The sequence below is a fragment of the Perca fluviatilis genome, chromosome 14 (genome assembly GCF_010015445.1).
Source record: "Perca fluviatilis chromosome 14, GENO_Pfluv_1.0, whole genome shotgun sequence".
NCBI classification, from domain to species: domain Eukaryota; kingdom Metazoa; phylum Chordata; class Actinopteri; order Perciformes; family Percidae; genus Perca; species Perca fluviatilis.
This window is the reverse complement of record NC_053125.1, coordinates 20839905-20857779: the sequence shown is the minus strand read 5'-3', so window position 1 is coordinate 20857779 and position 17875 is coordinate 20839905. Positions and strand designations below refer to the sequence as shown.

The 17875-nt window shown below is 40.0% G+C and overlaps 1 protein-coding gene across 8 annotated transcripts in view; it reads left to right on the top strand.

Moving 5' to 3' along the window:
- LOC120573300 (solute carrier family 12 member 6-like) overlaps positions 1 to 17875 on the top strand; it is a 36607-nt gene that overhangs the window by 6110 nt on the left and 12622 nt on the right. For all 8 annotated transcript variants that reach the window (XR_005641682.1, XM_039822959.1, XM_039822954.1 and 5 more), the window contains exons 3-10: positions 8022 to 8113; positions 8709 to 8837; positions 9747 to 9893; positions 10006 to 10060; positions 15938 to 16068; positions 16458 to 16699; positions 16784 to 16911; positions 17039 to 17224. Coding sequence is in view for 7 of the 8 variants with exons in the window: in XM_039822959.1 (XP_039678893.1) it covers positions 8022 to 8113; positions 8709 to 8837; positions 9747 to 9893; positions 10006 to 10060; positions 15938 to 16068; positions 16458 to 16699; positions 16784 to 16911; positions 17039 to 17224 (1110 nt within the window). In the remaining variant the exon portion in view is untranslated. The remainder of the gene's footprint in view (positions 1 to 8021; positions 8114 to 8708; positions 8838 to 9746; positions 9894 to 10005; positions 10061 to 15937; positions 16069 to 16457; positions 16700 to 16783; positions 16912 to 17038; positions 17225 to 17875) is intronic.

Below are 17875 nucleotides of genomic sequence, written 5' to 3'. Positions count from 1 at the left end.
ACAGTGCCTTGCGAAAGTATTCGGCCCCCTTGAACTTTTCGACCTTTTGCCACATTTCAGGCCTCAAACATAAAGATATAAAACTGTAATTTTTTGTGAAGAATCAACAACAAGTGGGACACAATCATGAATTGGAACGAAATTTATTGGATATTTCAAACCTTTTAAACAAATAAAAAACTGAAATATTGGGCGTGCAAAATTATTCAGCCCCCTTAAGTTAATACTTTGTAGCGCACCCTTTTGCGCGATTACAGCTGTAAAGTCGCTGGGGTATGTCTCTATCAGTTTTGCACATCGAGACTGACATTTTTGCCCATTCCTCCTTGCAAAACAGCTCCGAGCTCAGTGAGGTTGGATGGAGAGCGTTTGTGAACAGCAGTTTTCAGTTCTTTCCACAGATTCTCGATTGGATTCAGGTCTGGACTTTGACTTGGCCATTCTAACACCTGGATATGTTTATTTGTGAACCATTCCATTGTAGATTTTGCTTTATGTTTTGGATCATTGTCTTGTTGGAAGACAAATCTCCGGCCCCAGTCTCAGGTCTTTTGCAGACTCCATCAGGTTTTCTTCCAGAATGGTCCTGTATTTGGCTCCATCCATCTTCCCATCAATTTTAACCATCTTCCCTGTCCCTGCTGAAGAAAAGCAGGCCCAAACCATGATGCTGCCACCACCATGTTTGACAGTGGGGATGGTGTGTTGCTTTTACGCCAAACATAACGTTTTGCATTGTTGCCAAAAAGTTCGATTTTGGTTTCATCTGACCACAGCACCTTCTTCCACATGTTTGGTGTGTCTCCCAGGTGGCTTTTGGCAAACTTTAAACGACACTTTTTATGGATATCTTTAAGAAATGGCTTTCTTCTTGCCACTCTTCCATAAAGGCCAGATTTGTGCAGTATACGACTGATTGTTGTCCTATGGACAGAGTCTCCCAGCTCAGCTGTAGATCTCTGCAGTTCATCCAGAGTGATCATGGGCCTCTTGGCTGCATCTCTGATCAGTCTTCTCATTGTATGAGCTGAAAGTTTAGAGGGACGGGGTCGGTTCCGTCAGATTTGTAGTGGTCTGATACTCCTTCCATTTCAATATTATCGCTTGCACAGTGCTCCTTGGGATGTTTAAAGCTTGGGAAATCTTTTGTATCCAAACCGGCTTTAAACTTCTCCACAACAGTATCTCGGACCTGCCTGGTGTGTTCCTTGTTCTTCATGATGCTCTCTGCGCTTTAAACGGACCTCTGAGACTATCACAGAGCAGGTGCATTTATACGGAGACTTGATTACACACAGCTGGATTCTATTTATCATCATTAGTCATTTAGGTCAACATTGGATCATTCAAAGATCCTCACTGAACTTCTGGAGAGAGTTTGCTGCACTGAAAGTAAAGGGGCTGAATAATTTTGCACGCCCACTTTTTCAGTTTATTTGTTAAAAAAGTTTGAAATAGCCAATGAATTTTGTTCCACTTCATAATTGGGACCCACTTGTTGTTGATTCTTCACAAAAAATTACAGTTTTATATCTTTATGTTTGAGGCCTGAAATGTGGCAAAAGGTCGAAACGTTCAAGGGGGCCGAATACTTTCGCAAGGCACTGTATGTTGTAACTGTAGCGTTAAGGTACACTTGGCAAGATTAAAATGTGCCTTTTAACAGCGTGTAGACCCTTTTTATTGTGGACTGAGGGAAGTGCTTCTTAAAAAGCACCTAGCCTGTATACCAACCTGTTAACTTTCTTGAATCCAATCCCACTACTTAGATTGCCACAGACAGTGAATCCACTCTTTAATCCATATGTCTAATACATGTCAACCAGCCACTCCTCCATACCGACACATTGGCTTACTAAAAAGCATTTAGTGTCACAACTTCCTGAAGAAGAGAAAAATGTCCCAAAACATCAAAAAGATTATGACTTTAGACCCGAAAGATCTAAAAACAAATCCAACACCATAATCTTTTGGTGTGTGTGTGTGTGTGTGTGTGTGTGTGTGTGTGTGTGTGTGTGTGTGTGTGTGTGTGTGTGTGTGTGTGTGTGTGTGTGTGTGTGTGTGTGTGTGTGTGTGTGTGTGTGTGTGTGTACATGTACATATATATATTACAACTCCCATCCACTGTAAAATCAGTTAGTTAAGCGTTGTTCAAGTACAGGCAGCACACTGTCACAGCACACTAAATATGCTGGCTCATGTTTTTCTGATCAGTCAAGTATGTTATATCATGTCTTTATGTTTGCCTATTGGCTGTATAAAGGTAGTCAAGGAGTACAAGCTCATTCACTGGATTCCCACACAGCACATTCTCAGGGCTGAGCCAGTCAGAGAGATTCCTGTTGGCTCACAAGGGTTCAGACAGCTTTATGTCCAAATGTCTGTGTTTTACGTCTCTCTGGGTCATAAAGCTCTTGATTTGTTTTCTAAGTGAGAGCTTGACTTCAGGGGTGCACAGCAAAATAAGTTCCACTTATTGCACTCAGCTGAGAACAATAAGTGGACTGTAATGTATGCCTATTGTGATCATAGTGTAGGTCTCACTTCCTCCACTGCTGTTATCAGCCCACCTACAGTTCTTTACCGAATTGTAGCTGACAGCAATAACCTTTTCACATGGACTCAGGTTGTACAGCTAGTGAGTCTAGTTTGAAATAAAACTGTATGGGAATCCAGATGAGTAATTAGAGGAAAATGATGACTTGTTTTCTGCAGACTCCTGTGACTGTGCAGTTGTTGTGTGGCGTGCAGTAATTCCCTTTCCAAAAGGTGTTTAAGAATAGCTGCACTGATTCACAGGCTCTACAAGGGGGTTATAACTGTGGGGAGATGTAACTGTATTAGCAACGTTGATCCATTTAAGCGGTTGCATAGTATTAGGGATGCCCTACGTTGTTTAATAAGCTTCCATAAATAGAAATCGAGCCGCTTAATCCGATTGAGCTTCGATCAGGCTCTGTGATGCTGCAGCGTCTACACAGAGAAACAAAGAGGGAGATTGTTGGAGACGCAACTGCACGGCAGTCGTCTCAGCTGAAGAAAAGGTTAAAAAAACCAGCATGCTGACAAGAAAAATGCTGTTGATGTGTATGAGTCAAGATCCTGAAAGGGCGATGAAGAGAGGAGGCGGCAGGAGGAGTGGAGAGTTATTTTCCGAAAGGTCAAAATGCTCTCTGATCCATTTTTACCACCAATGAAATTAGCTATTTAATTTGATGTGCTTACAGCTTGCAGACATGCACACATCTGGCTCTAATGTATTTCTGCTTCACTGGTTGGTTGCACACACACACACACACACACACACACACACACACACACACACACACACACACACACACACACACACACACACAAAAGTGTCACACTCAGATGTGGTGAACTCAGGTGGACTTCTCCTGGTTGAACACACACACAAATAGACAGCTGCGTTCCCCTGTATTAGGCCAAGTGTGAACGCTGCAGTTCAGCAGCGACAACATGGTTATTGTTTCTGCCTTAATAACTCAAAGGTGACTCTGGATAGTTTTTAGTGGCTCATTCATTTTGGTTTTATCAAATTAGGACTGCGAAATTGATTATCATTTACAATCTTTAAATCAATCAATCAATCACTTGATTACTAGTCGATTAGTTAATAATCATTTGATGGAAATAAAATCAGAAAATGGTCTTGTTTTTTCCTACCAACAGTCCAAAGCCCAAAGGTATTCGGTCAACATTAATAACAAATAAAAAAGAGAAAAACTGAAATTGATTCCGAGTCACATCAAGACTAGGGCTGCAACTTAAGATTTTTTTTTATTTTTTATTATTGATTAAAAGATTACCTTTCTTTTCTGTTTAATAGTTATAAAATGTCAGAAACTAGTGACAGGAGGTCTGTCTTCACATGTCTTGTTTTGCCCAACCAACTAATTAACAGCTCTACATCAAATCATCAAAATAAGCAAGATGTCAGTGCATCAGCTGTCTAGTAAAATAACAGAATAAGTACTGTTATGATTGTATTGAAACCATCTCTTTTTTAACCTGATTTTACTTGTAACCTAATCTAACTTACTTCTACTTAACGTTATTTATTTATTTATTTATTATCGTAGCTATATTACTTTATTTTCTTTATACACTTGCTCTTTTTCTTACTCTTATTTTTTACCTTGAATGTGACTGCGAGTAGGCCTGCACAATTCGGGGAAAAATATGAATCACGATTGTTTTAGCTTAGAATTGATATCATGATTCTCTGCCACGATTTTTTTCTCACAAAGTGTAATGTTTATTGCACGCATGAACCATGACAAAACAAAACAAATTGGCAGTACCAAACATATATATATATTTTTACACCTATAGCACATTGCGCATCACCACAAGCCTGTAAACATAGAGGCTTCAATGAATAAAGAAAATAAAGTATATACTGGCCATTTAAGTACAGTAGGCTACCAAAAATAGTTACATACAACACATTGAACTAAATATGGCCCTGATACAGGCTCTATCTGAACTCCTTGAACATGTTTTTACATAATTTAACATGCTGCAGCTACACCTTCAGTCTCTAGAGAAATGGAGTTTGTCAATTGCCAATTTAACTACAGTATCAAAAACTAAAACCGATTTCATTTTTTCTAACCACTTTACAGCACACACAAATATTTATTTTCTATCTTTTCTTAATAGAACATTTTGTACAGAACATGGATCAGATAATGCATCACTATAAAATAGAACTATATAAATTACTCCTGATGTGGGAAATTCACACACATCTAAAGTGCAATGTTAGAACCATTTCCTTCTTTTCACATCCAATATCCAACTAAAAAAATTTTTTTTTGGTGTCGTCCCTCCACGCCCTACTTTTTCCTTGCAGGTGTTGCATATTGCAAACTTGTTATCTTCTGTATCTTCTTATGCTGAAGAATGTCCAAACAGCTGACCTGTTGCAGGTTAATTCACAAGGTTCCCTACATGTGCGAGAATAAAACATTGAGAGAAAGGAAAAAGTTGAGAGAAAGGAAAATTCTGATTCTGATTGTGTGGTGAAGACGTCAGTGTGATCACTTATCATGCAGCAGTCCAGTCAGTCAGTCTGAGCAGTTACAAAGTCCTCCATATGACCTCCATAATATGCGAACACACCCTGGGTTTCCATGCTGGAGTGCATGCACTGATGTCTATCTGTATTTATGCAAAATGTCTTAAGTCACTGATTTTTTGGTCTGCAAATAATGCTGTAATTAATAAAACAATGGGGGTGCAGTTAATATGTTGTAAATAATCAGTCCCTCTTCTTTGAAGAATAAGTGAGCAAAAGGTCTGATTAGCTCGTTAGTTCATCTTTTCCTACAGCATGCTTCAGCCACTGAATATTAACAGGCAAGTTGTTTTTGCTGGTGTGAAGTCAGTTTCAGTTTTGCTATCTTTGGCCAAATGAAGGACTGTAAACAGGATGGAAAGTGCCACCCACCAGCAAAATGCTGTTTTTTTCTTTTCTTTATCTAGCTATTGACTTTTTCTCAGTGTGTATCCAGCCAATGTTCTGTGAGATAGTACAAGTTGCAGATTCATTTAGTGTTTACCAGCTAGTGTGTCATTCAGCTTTCTGTCTGACTATTTATCATGTATTATTTTATATAATTTAAAAAGCAGAGGTTCCCGACCTTTTCGGACTTGTGACTAGAGCTGGGTGATATGGAAAAAAATCTAATATCAAGATATTGTTGACCAAATACCTCGATATCGATATTGCGGCGATATTGTAGGGTTGACAGTTGGTGCTTACAAAATAATATTTACACAATGAGAGTTTTGATAAATAATCATCATTAATGTGTATATAATAACTAAGTGGGTAAAGTCAAATAATAGAAAAGCTTGAACAGTCTGGTAAGTTAAAAAAAAATGATATCACTTTACTGTAATCCAGCCATTAAAACCAGGAAAGACAACGCTATCCAAAATCTAAGACAATATGCAGTCTCATATCACAATATCAATATAATATCGATATATTGCCCAGCCCTACTTGTGACGTGTGAAAAAGAATACTTGTACCCCCTCGTCACAGGTTATTGAAGGTTTCTTACAGGCAGAAAATATAATTGTATGTCTTTCTCATCCCGTAAGTCATCTAGTGACCCCACAGATTTATCATGGGACCCCCACCCGGTAACAACTACCCCCTCACTAGGGAGAAATCCTGACAGGAAAGTGTTTTTAAATTAAATTAAATCAATTGGCATTGGGTTTGCTGCATCAAGACGTGATCGCAGGATATACATTTTCACTTTTAATAGTCAAATCAAACTTTAGAGTGATGGGAAATATTTCAGAAAGGGAGGATAGCAATGCAACAAAGGGTTAGACTTTAACACAAGAATGGCTAATTTTTTTAAATATATTTATTCACATATAATATATAAACAAAATAACCCATGACTGTTGGGTCTCAAGTCAAGTGTCCTCTATTAAAGGTGACCCTGCATATGGCCGTTTGCTGCCGTTAGTATGAGTGTGGCGGAGCAGGGAGGGAAGTGATATTGCTGACTCAGGTGCTGCTGATGCAGTGGTCTGTGCTGACTGAGGCGGAACTGAACTGGCGACACGGTGGCCATTGCATCAAACTGTGTGTGTGTGTGTGTGTGTGTGTGTGTGTGTGTGTGTGTGTGTGTGTGTGTGTGTGTGTGTGTGTGTGTGTGTGTTGTTTTGTGTGTGTGTGTGTGTGTGTGTGTGTGTGTGTCCGCAGGAGAGAGAAAAGTTAAAGGATAGGCTTACAATTTTCAAGCCTGTCTTAAAGCAACGGCCAATATGAACTTTGAAACAGGCTTTGCTTTAAGACTGCTACTAACGACTATTTAAATCATTGATTAATCAGAATCAGTTACTCCCTAAAGTAGCAGATGTACTTTTACTGTACAAGATTTTCCAGCAATGTTTTAGTTCTTTCAGTTGTTCGCTGATGGCCAGCTAGCCCTTAGTGGTATTTTTTGCCTCTCTTATCGATTTCTCGCACTTTTCACGTACGGTCATGAAAATTGATTTAAAGGCACTGAACACCCACACAGGTGGTTATAGTTAATGTGGCTGATTGGACATTTTCCAGGACTGTGTGGGTGTGGCTAGACTGAGTGATTGACATCTTCCTGAGTCCACTGTTAGTGTTGTTGCATCTGTTAGGGCGGGACAAATGACACCTTTGTCATCCTTATTGGTAGAAAGAATTTGTGACCTAATAAGTTCCCATCAAAGCTCTGGCCCACCTTCAACCTGAACAGAGTCTAATCAGCCAGAATAACTGAAAACACCAGTGTGGGTGTTCAGAGGCTTTAAAGTCAATGGAAATCCTTTTGACCAAAACTGTGTACATCATCACCGTAACTTGATTATGCTTGCTATAATGATTCCTCCAGTTCATACCGGACATTAAGAAATCCCTTCAGTTAACATTTAAAATGTGTGATTGATGGGGGACAAAATCCACAGTCCTCGTTCTGTGCCCAAATATGTTTAAAAAAATATATCTGACGATATTATATTATATATATTAGTAGTCTGAGTAAATCAAATCAAGTAAATATCTTTCAAAGATTTTTTCAAATATCTTTTTTTGTTGTTGGGCATTTCAGCCTTTAACGGAAAGAACAGCTAGATACGAAAGGGAGAGAGAGAGAGAGAGAGAGAGAGAAGACATGCAGGAAATCGCCACAGGTCGGACTCAAACCCTGGACCTTCTGCGTCGAGGCATACACCTCTATATATGTGCGCCTGCTCTACCAACTGAGCTAACCCGGCCACTCTTTTTTCCATCTTTTGTTACTATTCCTCTTCTGCTGCCCAACAAAGAAACGCTTACATTGAAAGCGTATTAATAAAGGATAACAAAATGGCCACTATGAACAAGAACAATCTATCTCAGTGTTTCAAAACGGACTTGAAAAGTTGTCAACCTGTCCTTTTAAAGATGGTTCCCTGCTTTCCTTTTCATTCGTACTCTCTTTCTTTGTGTCTAGCAGATGGACATTCCAAAATCTCCAGTGTGTACATCAACAACACTCATGGGGTGGATGACGATGACTTCTACGACAGAAACTTGGCCTTGTTTGAGGTTTGAAACGCAACATTGATTGAGCAGTTATCCTGTAAAAGCACATTATAACCATGTTATAAATGTTCTCTAAACTTTGGTTTGTATCAGAGGTAGGAAACCATATTGTGGCCACGTTAAGATGTAACTTGAATTACATGGATACAAACAGAACCCCTCCAAATCGTGGCTGTTTATTTAGTGTTAAGTGTCTGCAAAACTAGAGACAAAAATAAACCAGCATTTTGCTGGTGGGTGTAGATAATTCAAATTTTTATAGATTTTGAAGTTTCCTGGAATCAGCTATGTCTTCTACCTCCCACTTCTTTAACAAGTCATTCAGTATGCCTCTTTCTCTCCTGTTTTTTTTAATTTTTTTTTACCTCTTATCTTTTATTTTTCTGCCTTTGCGCTTACTACTCTTCCCATTCTTCTTCATCCCCTGGCTATCTCATTCCTCCCCCCTTCTCTGCTGTCCTTCACCTTCTGTCAACCCCTGTTCTTTATCTCTTTCCACCCCATTTCTCTCTTTGCCATCTCCCTCCACCACCCTTAATTCCCCACTCCTCCCTCTTGTTACCTCCTCCCCTTTTAACACCTTCTTTTTATACCACAGGAGGAGATGGACACTCGGCCGAAGGTGTCTTCTCTGCTCAATCGCCTGGCCAACTACACCAACCTGACGCAGGGGGCCAGGGAACACGAGGAGGCCGAGAGCATCGGCGAGAAGAAGAAAGCCAGCAAGGTAGCACTCAAAAAAACTGCTAATAGACTTTTGTTGGGCAGTAAAACCACAAACATAAAAGCACAGTAAAGCATATAAACAGAGGCGCATCCACAGTGTCTATTATATCAGAATCTTTGCCGATCCAACTCCCAAAAATTCATATGGACAAATGTAACTGTCCTATTTTATGAGCTCTCTTTTTTTTGTGGAATTAAATACATTTTTGTATATAAGTAACGTTGATCTCAGTGAAGCAACGTGCCTCCTGCACAAAGCTAAGCTTTTAAATGTACTGTAGGACTTTGATGCCCCATACATAGTATATGATCCCAAATGCACTTGTCTTGTTCTTATACTACAGCAATTATAACGAACATATTGAGTAACTCTGAGACAAATTGGTATCTCCCGCTGTTGCCCTCTTGACTCAGCATCTCAAATTGAAGTACAGTAGGCCGTGACCCTGATCTGCACTGCAATCCTTGCTGATAAGAAGCCGACTGGCCTAGATAAGACAGTCTGCTGGGGTGGTTCAAAGTAATTTGCCATTTCCACCCTGTTCTGATTGCACGTCTGGGAAAGCTGAATCTAAACATTTCAACGAATTTCCCGCACACTGTCTAAATTGCAAAAAAATATAAAGTTTAATAAATGTAAAGTTTTAATATTAAACTTTATGTTTTTAAACAGTTTTTTGCAAGTTAGACAGTGTGCAGGAGTTTCTTTGCAGCAATATAAGTTACTATAGTATAAATGAACATCCACTTTAAAATCCCTGCTGTAGTATGTGCTGTGTTTCTCTGAGTTTGTCTAAATGGAGCTTAAAAACCCCAACAACAACATTTCGTAAGACCATAATCCTCTGTTGCTGAATAATCAATTGAAGTTGACTTTTGTCCTTGTGTCTCTGTGGTATCTACCTTCCAGTCGCCACAGATGGGGACGTTTATGGGAGTTTACCTGCCTTGCCTCCAGAACATCTTCGGTGTCATCCTGTTCCTGCGGCTGACCTGGGTGGTGGGAAGTGCTGGGGTGCTGCAGGCCCTCTGCATTGTCTTCATATGCTGTTGCTGTGTGAGTATTTTTGAGTGCCCAGCTATGTTGCCAGATATGCACGACGAGACGGAAATTTAAACTCTAAAACATTTTTTTTTTGTAAACTCTGTCTCTTTCTGTCTCTCTGCAGACGTTGTTGACGGCAATATCCATGAGTGCAATCGCCACTAATGGAGTTGTACCAGGTATTCCTCCACGTTCCACTCTTTCCCCTCCCTTCCTTTAACTACATGTGGCACTGGTGTGCTGTGGTAATCTGACTCTCACACAGCTAGTCCCACGATGATCAAACTTTTCGATGGCGGCCGTTTTGAGTTTACTCAGCCAAGTGGCCTCTGTAGATGTTCATTTGAATTGTCCAGGTTGTTTTCCCCTCTCCCTCCTCTCCCAGCTGATAAAGTACATTATGTGTTTCTAATGGGTGTTATTTCTGTTTGTCCTGTCTCTCCCTCTGTCTACCTTCTTCCCTGTCTGTCTGTACACACATTAAAAACCCAGGCTATTTATCCGCCAGTGACTTTACCTCTCACTGGAACGCCTCTAGACAAGTATCCCAAATGTCAAAGTAGTGTGATATTTCCACTAGCATGTGACATTTCGATAATTGACCGTAGAATGAAAACCCTCGGTAACATAGAGAATTAATCTAATGTGTCTTGTTTGGCATCAGACATTTCATTCCATGCTGTTTTTTTTCCTCTCTCTCACCTAAACAACATCTCGTGCTTTCTCACCATCTAGTCTCAGATGGTAGTTGAAACTGTATTTACAGTGAGGAAAATAAGTATTTGAACACCCTGCTATTTTGAAAGTTCTCCCACTTAGAAATCATGGAGGGGTCTGAAATTGTCATCGTAGGTGCATGTCCACTGTGAGAGACATAATCTAAAAAAATAAAATCCAGAAATCAATGTATGATTTTTTAACTATTTATTTGTATGACACAGCTGCAAATAAGTATTTGAACACCTGAGAAAATCAATGTTAATATTTGGTACAGTAGCCTTTGTTTGCAATTACAGAGGTCGAACGTTTCCTGTAGTTTTTCACCAGGGGCCTGTTTCACAAAACCAAGATAAGGGATTAAGCCGGGATTTCCCAGTTATCCTGGCTCAATTTAGCCTTGACTCGGTTTCACAAAAGCGGAGGCACATAAATCACCATGGAGATTTATTCTGTGCAGCTAGCCTGCTCCTGACCAGGCTAACAGCCAGGATTTATTTAATCCTGGAACCTTTTCCGTTCACCCAGCACTGGTTTTACCCTATTGTTATTATCAGCCTGGATTAAAATACAGCATATTGCTGTTCATTTAAGAAAAGTTATTAGTTAAAGTTGTGACCATTATTTTTTATAATTATTCATGTGACAGTCATTGTTACTGTTATATTGCTGTATGAAGACTGATGTTCATATTGTTGTTAGAAGTTTGATGAATATATTATGGCAGTTTTTGAGATGATTAGAAAAGGCTGATAAAATTTCAAATGTGTTTCAAATGAAGTCTGTTACTAAGGGGCTAACATACAATGCTGTACATTTCTATAGTTGACCAATGCACCTTGAATTATTTTAGTTGAGAATTTATTTTTTTATTATTCTTTAACAATAAGGATCGTGTTTATTCCTCTTTCATGTGCATTGTATTTGGAATTCTTAGCACACAATTTGTGTTGTCCAGTAAACTGGGACTATAATTTGGGAGGATTGAACAATTTTAAGAACATATTCTTATTGTACAATCCTCCCAAATTATAGTTTTGTTCCTGGACCAGTAACTATCTAGTGATGTAGGCTACTGTACATTCATATAACAGGTAGAGGACAACTCAATGGTTTTTGAACTTTTTGCTGGGGAAATAACTGATGAATATACTCTGTTCCATTCATGTTTACATGTGTGCATGGAATTTATCACTTAATTATCTTTATAGTTTCTAGATTTTTATCCAATTTCTTCAGTGTCTTTATTTTCTATGTCCATACAGTATATGAGGGAGCAAGGCATATAATATGTAGAGAAAAAAGCAACTCGTCCTCTATAAAAATAAAAAAAAATGCCGAAAAAGCATGGCAGATAATAGCGGACCGACTGAATGCTAGTCTAAAAATATCCATTTATGAACTACTGCTCTTAACTGAAACCATTCAATGAGTCACTGTCATTTGCAAAAACGAACAGTTGTATGCTACACTTTGCATTAAAAGCGAGCAGTGGAAGTTAATATGACTTAGGAAATTTATATTAGAAGAGAGAGAGAAAAAAAAAAAAAAAAAAAAAAAAAAAAAAAAAAAAAAAAAAAAAAAAAAAAGAGATATTTACGCATCATATTTTAGCGTTGTAGAAAATTGATCTTGATGGTAAATTTCAAGGCAAAGAGTACAACTGTTAATTTGTGAAAATGATTTGTAGCCTAATCCTTGAATGGTATGATTATAGCGGTTTCAATTCAGAGCAGTGGTTAGTTATGTTTAGGCTGCTTACGCATTCAGTCGGTCCGTGATCGTCTGCTGCGCTTTTTCGCTGTTTCATTACAGCGGTGTTTCTTTTCTTTTATACAAATCATGTGTTTCCGTCATCATACTTCCACAAGAAGCTGCTGCTCACTCTGTATAAAGTATGTACAATACGTATTCTCCATTTTGGCATCACTAAATCTGTGATCGACCTCGCGGTCTTTTGAGGAAAGCCGTGGACGCGCATCTATCTGAATGACTTCAGCCTGGCTCAACCTAGTCGCTCCTCCTCAGCCTGGCTCGGCCTTCGTGAAACGCACCAAGCCAGGATGCACAGATTAGACTAGGTCAAGCTTCGCTTTATCAGTTATCCTGGATTTAGATATTCTGCTTTTGTGAAACAGGCCCCAGGTTTGCACACACTGCAGGAGGGATTTTGGCCCACTCCTCCACACAGATCTTCTCTAGATCAGTCAGGTTTCTGGGCTGTCGCTGAGAAACACGGAGTTTGAGCTCCCTCCAAAGATTCTCTATTGGGTTTAGGTCTGGAGACTGGCTAGGCCACGCCAGAACCTCGATATGCTTCTTCCAGAGCCACTCCTTGGTTATCCTGGCTGTGTGCTTCGGGTCATTGTCATGTTGGAAGACCCAGCCTCGACCCATCTTCAATGCTCTAACTGAGGGAAGGAGGTTGTTCCCCAAAATATATACATATACGCAATACATGGCCCCGGTCATCCTCTCCTTAACCCTTGTGTTGTCCTTCGGGTCCCAGTGACCCGAAGGACAACACAAGGATTATGTACTTCCCTTTACTTTGTTGAGAATTGCTCTCTAAACCCTGTTTCTTGTAAAGTAAGTAAGTAAAGTTTATTTCTAGAACACATTTAAGCACAGTTTAAGCTGACCAAAATGCTGTACAAACAAGAACTAAGGTGCTGTATTAACCCTTGTTTAGAGAGCAATTCTCAACAAAGTAAACGGAAGTACATAATCCTTGTGTTGTCCTTCGGGTCACTGGGACCCGAAGGACAACACAAGGGTTAATACAGTGCAGTCGCCCTGTCCCATGTGCAGAAAAACACCCCCAAAGAATGATGCTACCACCCCCATGCTTCACAGTAGGGATGGTGTTCTTGGCATGGTACACATTCTTCTTCCTCCAAACACGGTTAGTGGAATTACGACCAAAAAGTTCCATTTTGGTCTCATCTGACCACATGACTTTCTCCCATGACTCCTCTGGATCATCCAAATGGTCATTGGCAAACTTAAGACGGGCCTTGACATGTGCTGGTTTAAGCAGGGGAACCTTCCGTGCCATGCATGATTTCAAACCATGACGTCTTAGTGTATTACCAACAGTAACCTTGGAAATGGTGGTCCCAGCTCTTTTCAGGTCATTGACCAGCTCCTCCCGTGTAGTCCTGGGCTGATTTCTCACCTTTCTTAGGATCATTGAGATCCCACGAGGTGAGATCTTGCATGGAGCCCCAGTCCGAGGGAGATTGACAGTCATGTTTAGCTTCTTCCATTTTCTAATGATTGCTCCAACAGTGGACCTTTTTTCACCAAGCTGCTTGGCAATTTCCCCGTAGCCCTTTCCAGCCTGGTGGAGGTGTACAATTTTGTCTCTAGTGTCTTTGGACAGCTCTTTGGTCTTGGCCATGTTAGTAGTTGGATTCTTACTGATTGTATGGGGTGGACAGGTGTCTTTATGCAGCTAACGACCTCAAACAGGTGCATCTAATTTAGGATAATAAATGGAGTGGAGGTGGACCTTTTAAAGGCAGACTAACAGGTCTTTGAGGGTCAGAATTCTAGCTGATAGACAGGTGTTCAAATACTTATTTGCAGCTGTATCATACAAATAAATAGTTAAAAAATCATACATTGTGATTTCTGGATTTTTCTTTTTAGATTATGTCTCTCACAGTGGACATGCACCTACGATGACAATTTCAGACCCCTCCATGATTTCCAAGTGGGAGAACTTGCAAAATAGCAGGGTGTTCAAATACTTATTTTCCTCACTGTATGTAGTTTACTGTGGTTAATGTCCAGGAGTAAACAAAGGTGTTTGGCTTCCTAAATACAGCCTTCCGCTAAATATCATTCGCTTTTGTTTTCCAAATTCAGTGAGATGATTGTTGAGACAGTTTTTGTAGCACATTCATATGCCCACTTTTTTTGTTAACATTGCTTTTATTGTCTTTGTCTTTGGAAATATGCAAGCACTTTTTGTCAAAGGGTTGCATTTTGGAAACCAAACACTGAACTCTGAGCCTACAGTCATTAGTAGAATTAGCAGTTTCTCTTACTTGTATGATTCCCTCTTGTGTGTGTGTGTGTTTTTTGTTTTTGTTTTTTAAATAACTGGTTCAAATTGTATCAGCAAATTAAACGTAATGTTGATGTTTTTTTTAGCTAACTTGGAGTACCAGTTGTCTAGGGCAATGCCGCGTGCACCAGGACATTTAGAACACAATTTGACACTTATTATATGTTCTATTAACAATCTGAGCCTGCCAGTGGCAAATACAAGCCCTTTTAGTGGACACACATTAACCGTGTGCATTTGCCTAATATTATTACATTGCTGCCCGGTTTACAGCGTTCTTGCTCAATACTGGATCAATTAGAAAGATTTGAAATCTTGACTTAAGTTTAGTCACTTAAACACATATTCATGGGAAAATAGGGTCAATGTTGAAACCCCCAGAAATAACCCTTTAAAGCAACACTAGAGAACTTTTCCCGCTTCGGTCCCCCTACAGGTTGGAAGTGGAATTGTCCATTAAATTACATTATGCAAGTTTGCCAGATCGGGTAGCGGATCTGAATGTCTTTTGAATGAGACATAATGAGACATTACGACAGCGGTTATGGACAATTCTGCTTCCAACCTGTAGGGGGACCGAAGCGGGAAAAGTTCTCTAGTGTTGCTTTAACATAAGCAGAAAAACAGAAGAAAAAAAATGGCAATAATTTATTGTAAATCAGAAACAGATCAGAGAACAAGTAAACAAAACTATAAATCTGTTCAGTCAGTTTTCGATTCCTGGTGCTAAGGACACATTTCAGACGGTACCAAATATCGTACTGAGGTCTGATACCAGCCCTAAAGACAATCAAGAGTTTACTTTAGGATGCAGTACTACTAATTTGTCATTTGCAGATACCATTTGACCAAAGACCTGCTCTGTCTTCTTACTCCAATGTGTCATGTAGAACATTATGCTTATTTCTTCAAGCATAGGATGACTTCCCTCATCAGCTGTCCTCTTCTCTCTCTCTTTACCTTCTAACATCATAATGTTGACTAACATCAATCCCTCTCTCTCTCTCTCTTTTATGTCCCATCTCTTCCTCTTGTCCTTCTTCTCCTCCCTCTCTTCTCTTTACATTCTATCTTTAATTTTCTACCACCCTGCTTTTCCTCTCCCTCACAATTTCCACTTCTTTCCACCCTGATGTACAACCTGCCCTGCTCTCTCTCTCTCTCTCTCTCTCTCTCTCTCTCTCTCTCTCTCTTTCTTTCTTTCTTTCTTTCTTTCTTTCTTTCTTTCTTTCTTTTCTCTCTCTCTCTCTCCCTCCCCCTCCAGCGGGAGGCGCCTACTTCATGATTAGTCGCTCTCTGGGTCCAGAGTTTGGGGGGGCGGTGGGCCTGTGTTTCTACTTGGGCACCACCTTCGCTGGAGCCATGTACATCCTGGGAGCCATTGAGATCCTTCTGGTGGGTTTTGGCTTTATCGTCCTCATCATTACTACCATCTTAACGTAGTGTATTAGAATTAGAATTTTATTATCTTTAATTTTTTTTATTGTTTTTAGTGTTTATATTCGTGTTAACGTGTTATAATTTCTACTGTTGTTGATCTTAGTGTGCATTGGTCCCTATAGCCATTTATACATATTATTATTCCTTTTTCTTGTCTGATGTTTTTCAATCACTGTTCAGCACAATTACGTTTATGTTTGCAAGGTGCTATATAAATAAAGATGATTGATCTTGGATCTAATGGATTTAGTCGGGCATATAAAGTACCTGGCAAATGAAGATACTTGATCACATTGATGCAAAAATCAAATAAAAATCCACTGTTCTCTCCCTCCCTCTTCCAGATGTACATAGCACCTAAGGCAGCCATTTTTGTGTCAAAGCACCCCGAAGGCGAAGGGGCAGCCATGTTGAACAACATGCGGGTCTACGGCTCCATCTGTCTCCTCCTGATGTCCTTGCTGGTCTTTGTGGGCGTGAAGTACGTCAACAAACTGGCCTCCATCTTCTTAGCCTGCGTCATCGTCTCCATAGTTTCCATCTACGTCGGGGCGCTGGTCTCCGCCTTCAAACCGCCGCACTTCCCGTAAGTGTGGATTAAAAAGTACAACGCTGACCAGTCCTTTTTAACTCTCTCTGTTTTGACTGACCGACGGGCTTCCATCAACAGGGTGTGCATGCTGGGAAACCGAACTATCAACGGCCATGAAATTGATGACAACCAATGTGCGAAAACCATCCTGCTGCAGATCAAAGAGCCAGTGGAGAGAGTTGACGACAACTTCACGCTGATTAATGGTGGGTGCCAGGCTTGCATTGATATTTGTTACTTACTTATTGCCCGCAAGAATCATGGGAAGTAAAAGCGTGTCTTAGTCACGCACACTGGTTCAGGATTTTTGACACACTGTATTCCTCCCGTTAGAAAACAGCACAATGATCCCGACCTTTGACCCCAGCCTCGCTACCGATCTGGTGGAGAGGACCACGTATCTTTGGAAGCAGTTTTGCCAGGGCCCGGAAATCAACGCCACCTGTGACCAATACTTCCTTTCCAACAATTTTTCTGAGATCGAAGGGATTCCCGGTCTGGCCAGTGGGATCATTTCAGGTGAGAGAGAGAGAGAGAGAGAGAGAGAGAGAGAGAGAGAGAGAGAGAGAGAGAGAGAGAGAGAGAGAGAGAGAGAGAGAGAGAGAGAGAGAGAGAGAGAGAGAGAGAGAGAGAGAGAGAGAGAGAGAGGTGTGAAGCATTTCAATACAGAGATATCCACATTTAAGTATTTAAAAAACACAGAGGAGCAGACAAGACTGTTAAAGGTAGATAATGTGAGCACATGATGAATATTACCTTGATTGAAAGTTCTACCTCATTTAGTAGCATTAATTCACTGTAAACAATGATATGTTGTGGCCTCTCATGAATCTCTTTAGGAATCAGATTTCATGTTCAACTAAATCAGAAACAGGATTTAAGCAATCAAAACCATTTGTCAAATTTTCGTTCATATGTAAAGAAAACATGCGGAAATTATGTTCAATAATTTAGTTGGCTTACAGTTTTAGTTTATATTAAAGTAATAGTTTGACATTTTGGGAACTGCGTTAATAAGCCTCTTAAAAGGCCCACCTTTATTTAGAATATTTTCACCGATTTACCTTGCTGTCAGACAGTCCTTTCCCGTGGGGATCTGAAGCTTTTATATAGTCTCTCTTCAAAGTCACCAGACTCCTTTGGCAAAAACAGTAACTTTTCCTCACAGAA